Genomic DNA, 12,438 nt, shown 5'->3' with positions numbered 1-12,438 from the left:
TCGTTAAAATTGAGAATTTAGACAAATAACGAGGGAGAAAAAAGAACGCAAGGATGCCATTGGCGGATACAGCAAATTGGCAATACTTTCTTTCCTCCATTTAAACCTATGAAATGTATCGATTCTTGGAGGGGCCAGGTGCTCCGACAAAAATCGATTATTCAGCATAGGTTTAAGGTGATTGGATGGACGCCATATTTTGTGTCAGAACGGCATGCGATATATCGCATCAATTGGTTCCATTTTTTCAGCTACTCGTCATTTTTCTCCAATTTTGAGATCGCAATTCTGTTGTCAGGAGACTAAAGCACTCACTTACCAATTTTAACAAAGAAATTCAACGTAATAAAGGCGTGGTTTTTTAGAGAGAAAACATAGCATTCGATACTGATACCGAAACTGCACTCGAATGCGATATTTTCTCTCTGAAAAAACCACGCCTTTATTACGTTGAATTTCTTTGTTAAAATTGGTCAGTGAGTGCTTTAGTCTCCTGACAACAGAATTGCGATCTCAAAATTGGAGAGAAATGACGAGTAGCTGAAAAAATGGAACCAATCGATGCGATATATCGCATGCCGTTCTGACACAAAATATGGCGTCCATCGAATCACCTGAAGTGGAGAAAATCCGGTGTTGCCAAATTGTTGGATCCGCCTCTGATGGAAAATGGAACTCTACCTGTTCGATATCCTCCATATTCCGTGGATTCGTCCGACATGACCTCTTGTTTGAGCTGGACATCGGGCACCCACTCTGAAGGACCGTCCATTGTTTCTTGCCCTGAATGGCAATCTCAGCCCAGATTCAATCGACTCATATGGAGTGCCGAAAACTTTCCAGCTTCTGAAACACCAAAAGATATTCATGAATATCATTTCAAAACGGAACATACGTTTCCAACATAGAAATACACCAGTCAAAAATATACCTATGAAAAAATAAAACACTAAGAAGTAGCCCGAAACTGTACGTAACAAGATGGAGATATGGTGCTGGGTCCACACCATTTCGCGGGGAAAACAAAGCCAAGAAGTTCCAAAAATTATAATTAGAGTCAAAATTAAACTATTAAAATTACTAAAACTACTAAAATTAAACTAAAATAAATACTAAAATTAAACTATAGATAATTCTAAATCTCTTATCTATTGAAGTATATAAAGGTTACATTAATTTATCTGATTGGGTGGTTTAGGATCATGAGTTGGACTATTAATACATACATAAAGTCGCGATTATAGCGCCGCCTCGCGCTCTGCGACGCCCAATCGCCATTGCCCCCTATCCTCCCAGAGATCATCAGGCAATTGGCACCTTCTGATCTCCTCCTCCACCCCTTGTCGCCAACCTTTCACAGGACGTCCACGCCGTCGCCTTCCGGGAGGAACCCAATCGAAGACCTGCTTGGGCAACCGATCATCTGCCATCCTTCGCACATGTCCATACCAGACCAACTGCTTGGACCTGATATCGTGCACGATGTCCTTTTCCACACCCATTATCTCGCGTACCCTTTCATTGCGGATACGCTCTCTTCTCGATATCCCAGCAGACCTTCGCCAAAAGTCCATCTCGGTTGCCCTAAGCATGTCTTCAGTTCTTTTCTTAAGTTGCCAGACCTCACTCCCGTAAGTTACGATACTCTTCACGATGACGTTGTAAATTTTCCTTTTGGTCTCCTTGGAGATACTCTGGTCCCAGAGAACCCCATTTAGCATCGCGATAGCTTTCCTGCCTTGCACATTCCGATCTTTAATGGCCCGATCCAAATTTCCGTCCTTAGTTAACCAAACTCCGAGATATTTATACTCTTCACAGTCCAGGATCTTCCGGCCATCCTCCAGTTCAATGCTTTGCTGATCACCACCGATAACCAACTTCTCCGTCTTAACCACATTTACTTCCATTCCCCACTTTCGGTATACTTCCACTAGCTTCCGCGTCATGTAATTCGCATCTTCTTCGTCCTGAGCTATTACCACCTGATCATCAGCAAAGCACAGAGTATAAAGGGTGCCATCTTCACGTAGCGGGACGCCCATTCCCGAACAGCATCTTTTCCATTCCTTTAAAACTTCTTCCAGGTACACTTTAAATAAGGTTGGCGACAAACAACACCCTTGTTTCAGTCCTTTAGTAATTAAAAACCCCAACGATAACTCCCCATGCGATTTAACCCTAGAGAAAGCCCCACCATAAAATTCCTTAATAGCACTAATTAGTCCCCCACTAAAACCCCTTTTGTTCAAGGCTTCCCAAAGTTTCATCAATGGCACACTATCGTAAGCTTTCTGGAGATCCACAAACACTAGATGTAATTCCTGGCCAACTCCCTTCTTTTTCTCTATGACGTGGATGATGGTAAATAAGTGATCAATCGTTGACCGACCGGCTCTGAAACCTGCTTGCTCTTCCGCTTCATGTTCTTTCCACTCCTCTTCAATTTTTGCTTTCAAGATTTTTCCATACACTTTGCTCAGGGTACCTGCAACCGACAGTCCTCTATAGTTATCACACTCATCTTTTCTACCCTTCTTCTTGTATATAGGTGACACCCAAGACTCTTTCCATTCTGTCGGTACCTTTCCACCGTCCAAGCAATCTTGCATCAGGTATCTCAACCGTTGAAACAGCTTGCAGGTTCCACACTTGATCAACTCAGCAGGGATATTTCCCGGACCTGGAGCTTTATCGTTCTTCAGCTCTCGTACGGCCTTTACCACGTCCTCCATATGGATCTCCAAGTTATGATTATCGTTAGTATACTCCAAGCTTACGCCTCCATCTTGAAATTCAGGTCGCCTTTCTGTCAGTAAATTTTTAAAATACCCCTCCAGTTTATCAATGGATATCGGAGATATTAAGTCACGCTTCATGTCCCTTCGCAGCCCTTTCAGCAACTTCCAGCTCTCAGTGCTTTTCCTTCCTCCTATGTACGTGTCTATTTTGTTACAGCTCCTCTCCCAAGATTCGTTCTTTTTCTTGGTTATGAGCCTTCGTACCTGCGTCTGAGCTTTTTTATACGCCTCTTTGTCTTCTGTTTTTTTTAGAGGAAAGGAACTGATGATATTTTTTCCGTTTCTCCTGAATCTCCTTCTCAATTTCTTCGTCCCACCAGTTAGGTTTTTCGCTAACTTTCCTATCATCAGCGACACCAAGAGCTCCATTGCTGCCGAGTGAATGCAATCCTTCAGGAACTGATACTGCTGTTCGGTATCACCGTCCCTTGATTCGCCCAACTTCTCATCCAAGCGCTTTCCATATAAAGCCCTTACACTTGGATGCTGCAAGCTGTCAATATTATAGTTCACAAGCTTGACACGATCTTTTTGTTGGTGAACCTGTTCCTGTGCTTGCCTGGTCTCCTGGCTCCCTTTCACTGGGAAAGCTATTTTCGCCCGAGGAAATAATGATCACTGCCGCAGGAAAGACCTCTCCACACTCTAACTTGCTGAATCTTCATTCCCGTGTCTTGTCTAACAGTTGGACTATTAATAAATGATTAATAATTTGATACTTAATAGAAGTGTGTCTTATTTTGTTTGTGGGTTTGTGTACATCAGGAAAAGGATATAGAGCTAGAGAGACAATAATAGGATATTATCTGGTTCAAGTAATTGTCTCTTTAGTTATGCTTACATTTATTCTATTATATTATATATTTATTCTATTACTATTATATATTCAACTTAGGATATATATGTAGATAAATTCTAATTTTAGGATTAATGGTTAAAATGGGGATATTTCCTTTTCATTTTTGGTTTATTTTAATATGTGGAAAACTTGAATGAATTAGCGATGAATTGCGATTATCTGGTTCAAGTAATTGTCTCTTTAGTTATGCTTACATTTATTCTATTATATTATATATTTATTCTATTACTATTATATATTCAACTTAGGATATATATGTAGATAAATTCTAATTTTAGGATTAATGGTTAAAATGGGGATATTTCCTTTTCATTTTTGGTTTATTTTAATATGTGGAAAACTTGAATGAATTAGATTTCTTATTTTATCTACTCTAATAATTAAATATGTAAAATCAATTAATCTAGCTATTGAACTCTAATGCGTACCAGTGCGAAACGGCGTACCCATGATGGCGTTTTAATGCCGTCTTGGATTTTGCGGCATGTTAAGTTGGGTTCACTGCCGAGTGTGATCTGCTGATGAGGTCTAAAAAGACCCAAACCGGTATAGATCTCTTAGCGTGACTCCAACTTAATATTCCAATGCAAACTGCCTGAGCTGAACACTCTCCCTCCTCAGTTTCGTACCGGTACGCATTAGAGTTCAAAAATTTAATTTTGACTCTAATTATAATTTTTGGAACTTCTTGGCTTTGTTTTCCCCGCGAAATGGTCTGCACCCAGCACTACCCTGGTAAAAATTGGCGGTAGAATCTGTGTTCCAAAATACCATAGACCTAAAGCCGGCTGTAAGATTTCCAATAGCTTCTATATAGGAATGGCAGGCATCCATCAAAAGTACGGAGCTTTCCTCGCAAAATAAATCAAGATACTACGACACAAAAAGAGAGCGGTAGTCCAAAACCTAACGAAGTCCTGGTATCCGTATTTAGTAACGTTTAGTATAAACTTTATCGTCTGGCTGTTGCTTAGTCGCCATCGGCTATAAAAGGCTATAGAAATTGTGTAGTCGGCTATATTAGAGCGCCTTCAGTTTCGTATGATACTGTGCAATACCTCTGGTGTGAAATAGTTGCTTCAATCGCCGTGGCACGCTGCGGCGCGGCGCGGCGCGGCGGGCGGGCAGCCAGCGCAAAACGCGCATTGGCGCCTTCAAACCTAACAGGGATACTTCACGCGTTGCGCAATTCGTGAGGTATCCCTGTTAGGTTTGAAGGCGCCAGTGCGTCGCCGCTCCGCTTTTTGTTAGGCTCTAAAAATTAATCTGGCGGAGTCAGCGTTATTCAACTCATGATTTTGAAATGTTTACACATCCTGTATGGATTATTCTCGTTTTAATTGATGAAAAAAAATATGTATTAAAGGAAAATATAACGTGTGTTTTATAAATATTTAGGTGGTTCCGTATCAAACTTAATGATTTCCAAAGCACACGAATTTTTACACAATTTCTTATAGCCTTTTATAATCGATGGTGAAAAAGCAACAGCCAGGCGATAAAGTGTAGGCCGAGCGATAGGAACTATAGCCCGGCTGCATAATTTTTTATCGCTTCGTATAGCCCGACCGTATGATTTTCTCCGCATTCTACAGCCAGCTATATGGTTTTCTGTAGCCTCCTTTAGCCGGCTATAAGAATTCTTATGGTATTTTAAAACGCAGCTCTTATCGCAGATTTTTACCAGGGCATTTCTCCACCTTGTCAAAAATATACCTCGACAGCAAATTTTAATACTTACCATACCACAGATTTTATATAAAGTCGAAAGGAGCTAACGATAAGTGCAATCTTTAAATTTTACTAATTTCATATATTCGCTGTAGGAATCGATCACCCTGATTAGTTTTCCTGCAAGAATTGTAAAAATTGCCGAGGAAATGATAATATTGAAAGCTAACATACAATAGGTACCGCATAACTGACAATTTTGGCAAAAACGAGTTAGCGACTTTGCCGCATTCAACAGTATAAAGTACGCAAGCTGATGATTTTAGTTTTTTCAATGGAGATGTTGCATGCGTGAGGAATTTGCGATTTGTTGATTCTTATGTAAAAGTTTGTGAGAAACACGATGATGCCACTGGTTTTCTCTGAAACCAACTCCCGAGCTCAAAAAAAGCTCTCAAGTTGAGGCCAAAATGGCCGGGGATATCCCACGCTAGTTGATTTCAGAGAAAACCAGTGGCACCATCGTGTTTCTCGAAAACTTTTACCTAAGAATCAATAGTCAAATCGCAAATTCCTCACACATGCAACATCTCCATTCTATAGGAAAGCGCTTCGATGACGCTGTAATCTATGAAAGAATTGCGAATCTAACCTTAACAATACAAAAATGGCGAGGTTTTTTCTTCGCCCTGCAAAATCGTCTGTTTTCGAGGCGGTATTATTGAGGTGAATCAGATTCGGAATCAAATTCGTCGTCATTGGAGAAGAGGGTTTGAAACCTCTATGTGCAGCCTCGATTACTGCCGTGCTAAAAGGAAAAACGCCGGATGAACCTTCAGGCGTTGCCAAATTTCCTTTGATAAAACACGAATTTCCTGGTAAATTTATGAATATCTTCCTACCAATTTCTGAGATAATTTTGTTTGCAATTTCACCTAAAGATTCTGAAAATTTCCAGAGAAAATATTCACAACTTTGCTCAAAAATAAGCATTTTATCGAAGTAAATTTGGCAACTCTCGAATGTTCATACGGCGCGCGTTCTTCCTTAGCACGGAAGATTAGTCGTTGAAGTTTCTCACAGTGTAATCGTCCATTGTGTGTGCCTCCGCACAGCGGATCGAGTCAATTTGAGAGGTCGGACATGAAATTTTTGACTAAAACCGCAAATTATGGTGTTAATTTCGTCACATTTAAAATTTCAATGGGTGCCAAGAGAATAAAACTTCACGAGGAAGCCAATGGAACCACTTTCAGAACCTCAAAGTTTTGTATAGACGGAGTTAAAAGCGTTTAAAGTTTCCAGATTTTGTCCGACCTCTCCCATTGACTCGATCCACTGTGCTCCGGTTCGTTATTCATAAGTAATATTTGCATTTTTTGGGATGAGCTTCCTGCATGTTCGTTCGGTTCCAGTCAAAATGAAGCCTTGCCACTCCGCTAACCGTCTCGTAAACAGGAAAAGTCGTAAGTCGGGTTTTTTGTTACACCGAGTTTTATAATGTGTGTCCGATTAGATCACTCGGAATTTGGAAACTTCAATTTTGTTAGTGTGTTCAGTCGAAGTTTTTAATTGATTTCTTAACAATATACATTTGAGTAAAGAGGAGATTTAATTAAAATATGGGTAAACAAGGCTAAAAAATGATTAAAACACTAAAAGGCAGGACGTTTCGGGCTGTTACCAGCTCATTTTCAGCTGCAAAAACCTATAAGAACAAGTAAAAAACTGTGCTTTACTTACTTACTGTTTTTTACTTACTTACTGTTTTTTACTTGTTCTTATGTGTTTTTTGACTTGTTTTTACGTGTTTTTCACTTGTTTTTAAATACTTGTGTTTGTGTTTTGTTAAGTTGTGTTTTTGCAGCTGAAAATGAGCTGGTAACAGCTCGAAACGTCCTGCCTTTCAGTGTTTTAATCATTTTTTAGCCTTGTTTACCCATATTTTAATTAAATCTCCTCTTTATTCGTACATTCGGGCTATGTTTTTGTTCTTTATCGTTATACATTTGAGTTAGGTACAATATTGGCGGTTAGGAGCTACTATATTTGGCCCATTTTAGAAACAACATATTTATATTTGTAGATTTCACCTTTGTTTCCCGATCACCTGTCTTCAGATTTTAGGCGATAGCTATTTCGGTGTTACGTACACATCATCATCAGGCCACTTGGTTTGGTAATGCATCCCGATAGAAAAGAAGTTCAACTTTAAATTAAACAACATATATAGTTGAAAAAGTCGGACAAATTAGGAGGATTTCCGTACAGGGTTGCCACAGAATTTAGAAACGGAAATTCTCTGACATTTTCCCGACACATTTTGGTGAAATTCCCCGACAACTTAAGATGAGACGGACAGGGCCGGATTTACCAATAGGCTACATAGGCTATAGCCTAGGGCGCAACATTTTGAGGGGCGCAAAATTTTTGAGAATTTATTAAAAAACGTGACTTATTAAGACATGTCTACGTTGTGGTTGACAAAGGTATGTTTTAAAGGTGAATTTAAACATTTTCCGGACACCTAACATCCTCCTTCTGATCTGGAGGGGAGGGGCGTCTGGAAGGAATCCCCCCCCCCCCATGAGAGCGCCTACTTTTAGGGGCGTCACCCTAAATTTAGCCTAAGGCGCTAAAAATGTAAATCCGGCCCTGGAGACGGATGGTTGAGAAGGCATAATTGAAAATAGTTTTCGGGCGAAATTTCTTCAAAATCTCAAACCCATTCTAGAAAGCAACAGAGGGTGACTTGACAAATTTTCTCTGACATTTTCGTCATTTTCCCTGACATTTTCCAGTTTCCCCTGACTGTGGCCACCCTGCCGGTTTTCTGCAGTGTATCTCCGCCGCTAGGGTGCCGTCCCCGCAGAAACTCATCAGCGGGTCGATTGTTGAATCGTTATCGAATGACCTTGATCGATATATAGCATTGTGAAGATAGGGAGTTATCGATCAGAATCATTCGATAACGATTCAACAATCGACTTGCAGGCAAATTCGTCGACGTCCTTCCGCGGCGGAAAGACGCGCCTATTTGGTTCCGTACCTTCATCAAACTTTTGAACAAAAAAAAAAACAAGCGGGAAAGTTCTAATACTGTCGTATTAGAAAAGCGCTCAGGTGTTAGTAAATGTATTTAATGAAGAAAGGACGTATAAACTCCGTCGACTTGGCTGGGAAATGGAAATAAAACATCAGCTGATACCAAACAAAGGTTACCAAGGAAACCGTAAACGCGTTTTTTCGTTTCCCGAAAATGATAGTCACCGTTGAGCTCATCAGGCGCGTTTTTTTTAGGCTTCATTTGAGTTCAACGATCAATTTCGATAAGAATTACTCTACCGCTAAGAAATTTTCTTATAGACAAACGATCGAAACTACCTGCGCATTACGTTAAAAGCGTAAAATACGGTTTTCACAGCTTTATTTATTTTAAAAATGGACCCCCCCCCCCCCAAAAAAAAGCCTACACATCGATGAGCTGGTGCGCCATTTAAACGCATTAGCACTAGTATACTAGTAGGTACCTACTCAGAGGCAGGTCGAAATCAAAAAGCGCTGCCTATCGGCTGAGCGCTTAATAAAACTAAAATTAGAGTTTCTTATTGTCCAAAGTGTCCCTTTGCTCATGACGGGCGCGCTCAAAGACTATAAAAGCTGAAAGAACAGATTTTCTTTCAGGCGAGCCTCGTTCGTTAGCAACATATTAATGAGTTATAATTCTATCTTTCTGGACCAATGGACCACTAGATAGGGTACGAATTTCAGCATTCTGATACATGCTTCTTAACCAAAATTTTACGTAAAACACGATGCACACAACGAAAATTACCGAAATTAACTCCTTCCGAAGATATTTAATGATTCTTGATGCGTGAATTCAAACCACCCGCTCATGAAAACTCAATGCTCTACGTGATTCACATCGCGCGCTAAACGTTATCATGACAGTCTCTGCGATATAAAAATCTGGCAACCTCAATCTTGACGGTTTGGCTCAGCTATAGCAAATTGCTTGTAGTTTGAACAACACATGATGGGAAATGAACATTGCTCGATTGAGAAGCTTGCTGAAACCGTTGTAGTGGGCGATTTGACTCACGTAGAGCTTTGAGTTTCTTGTGAGCGGGCAGTTCAAATTCCTCGTAACCAATGTGTAATAAAAACGTTAATATCTTCGTTAGGAGTTGGTTTCAGTAATTTTCGTTGTGTGAATCGTGTTCTATGTGTAATTCTGGTTAAGAAACATGTATCAGATCGCTTAAATTCGTACCTTGTCTAGTGGTCCATTGGATTGCATTTTGCAAAAAGGAACCAGGAGCATTGCAATGTTGCTAAATTTGTGCATCTTCTTTTGTCTTGGACGAAAAACCTGATAATCCATCGACAGATTTTGTTTTCCTCGCTAAGACTGTAAATTTAAAACAAAAATTATCATGTTAATTTCATATTTTTTCATGGTTTCAGTAATTTTATTGCGAAGGATGAAGTTGCACACAATTAGCACCGTTGCAATGGTTCTGGTTCCTTTTTGCAAAATGCAATCCAATTGAGGCTTAGATTGCCAAGAGCAAAAGTGGGCATAGAATATGCGAGGTAACTAGAGTACCTTCACAGACAGAGTACGGTCATTCGTATCTTTTTACTACGGTAAAACTGTGCCGCTTTTTGTTTGGTCGACGAGTTATTAGCCCTTATGATGCTCCTACGGCCGTCAATAAACAAACAAGATGGCGACTCACCGTAATATCGATAAGAAGCTAAATTTGACTAAAATTTCAATTATACGGCAGTAACAATTTAAACTAGCATATCTACGAATAACACATGAAAACACTATTAAATCGCCTTTATCATAGGAGGATGTAAGATATGCATAAACTCAAACTTGCTTGCTGATAACAGCCATCTTGTTTGTTTTTTTACGGCCGGAAAAACATCGTATCAGCCTATTTACTCGCGACCAATGAAAAACCGGCATAAAAATGGCCATACTCTGTCTTTTAAGGTACTCTAGAGGCAACTGGAGATAAGGCAGTTAACAGGTTGACATATCCTAGTTGGTAGAGCAATTCAAAATTTACGCGAGTTCGGTTCCAACTCCAACTCAAGAATACAAATATTTCGACTTTGGTGTGTTGCACAGTATCGCACCAAATTGAAGGCGTTTTAAGTTGGTCCAACCGCGACCTGCGGAGAGTGGAGTCTTGATGTGTTGACTTTCAGTGCTGCCTCGCTGCTTATAACTCCGTTTATACAAAATTAAAAGTTCACTTAGTGGTTCCATTCGTTTTCTCGTAAAATATTCTTCAAAACAAACCCTTTTCAGTTTAAAATGTGGCGAAATAAACAAACGTTTGTGGTTTTAGTAGAGTTACGTGTTAGTTTAGTTTTAGGCAAAGGATAGCACTTACGGCTGTCTTGCCTACAACTCGTCTTACGTGAACATGAAAAATACCTTTTGAACATAGTTGAAAATGAAATTCGTCGGTTTTTAATCATCCCAACGATTTGAGAGCGCCCTTCGGGTGATCGGTGGAAATTCGACCAGGATCGAAGGCTTAGTGAAGTTTCCTGCACAGACGCTTCTCAGCGCATTATCTCAAAACCTCATTCTTGCTACGGCTCACAGAAATTGGTTTTCACACATTGGTTTTCTCGTAAAATTTTCTTCTACTAGCACCCCTGAAAGTTTAAATTGTGACGAAATAAACATCAGAATTTTCGGTTTTAGTCGGAAATTTCATGCGTGACCTCTTTTATTGACTCAATCCACTGTGCGGCTCTCTTCGCTTTCACGACATCGTAGACGAGACGGGGTATGGGTGATTTCACGATAACAGGAATAGTTAAAATGTGAAATACCTGAGAAATAAAAGTGCACCAATTTTAACAGGATTTCATTACCTCATTCTAAAGGTATTAAACTTCCTTTTTCCAGCTTTGGCACGCTCTATTTTGATTCAGTGCAAAGTTAAAGTGATTGATAAACAAGCCATTGAATCAGGTATCAGCGCTTTCCGCGGGACTGCTGGAGGTCCACGCAAACATGGCGGCCCTGCCAAATTGTGTCGGTTACGTAACAGACACAGCGTAACCGACACTCAAAAATGTGAGATTAAAGATGATACAAAAGATGAAACTTGGCAATTCTTGAGTTATGAGGTGGAATTAATGCTGCCTTAAAAGTTTTCTAAACTTTGGAGACTTCGTTTTAGTTTAATACTATTAAATTGAGGTTTTTGCGTAGTGAGGAATTAGTGCTACACACGTAAAAATCACTGGTTTTCATAATAATTTAAGTTTTCATTGTAAAAAAAACTGACTTATCAGTAATGGTTTTGTCAAGAAGACTTCAGCGAACAATTTGATGGCAGTTTTGAAACTCCTGACTCCATCTGGCGAGATAAACACTGCACTTAATACAACTGCAAAAATTTGTTGCCAAATGTGGCGACACCTCTTTCTTATGACTTTTCTCGCTCAATAATAAACATTTCAGTTCAAACTGGCAATTTTCTTGAACACTAGAGTCTCTTTTCAGCAAATATTGCCAAAGAGTTCATGATCAGTACTGATATGTTACCGCAAATTGCTCTTTTGCTTCAAAATCGGGGTTGGCGACGCGTAACCGACCGGACATTTTCGGCCTTTAAAGTCTCATATTATTAAATATAATAATAATTCATCATATTTTTTAGCATGGATAGGTTCAGGGACATCATTCCTATTGATTAATTAATTTGGTTTTCAATCGTTTTGCCCTATGTCGTTCATAACCCACGGCGACACGACTATTCCTATTATCGTGAAATCACCCGTATAAATTTCCAAGAAAAAAATTCACTTTAGGTTGGGAGAGCGCAGTATCGAGGCGCCTTGAGGTTATGCAAAAAATAGTATTAGTATATTATAAATAATAAAAAAATCCTATTCGTGGAGGCTGGTGGTTGCGATGGAAAAAAGAGGCACTTCGAGTAAAAAGGTACTAACGGCAACCAGTAGTGGCGTGGCGTACTTTGCGATATATCCATTGATCTGCCATTTTAACCTATGGAGAAAGCTCGACAAACAGGGTGGTCGCAAAGATCACTTCAAAAATCG

The 12,438-nt window shown here is 39.7% G+C and overlaps 1 protein-coding gene across 1 annotated transcript in view; it reads right to left on the bottom strand.

Moving 5' to 3' along the window:
• Nucleotides 1–12,438, bottom strand: part of LOC109044082 (uncharacterized) — a 70,019-nt gene that overhangs the window by 23,848 nt on the left and 33,733 nt on the right. Inside the window, exon 2 of the mRNA XM_072304572.1 lies at nt 682–846. Within this exon, the coding sequence (XP_072160673.1) occupies nt 682–772 (91 nt within the window). The 5' untranslated portion in view covers nt 773–846. The remainder of the gene's footprint in view (nt 1–681; nt 847–12,438) is intronic.

The sequence above is a fragment of the Bemisia tabaci genome, chromosome 9, assembly GCF_918797505.1.
Source record: "Bemisia tabaci chromosome 9, PGI_BMITA_v3".
NCBI lineage: Eukaryota > Metazoa > Arthropoda > Insecta > Hemiptera > Aleyrodidae > Bemisia > Bemisia tabaci.
This window is presented reverse-complemented; position numbering and strand designations above follow the sequence as displayed.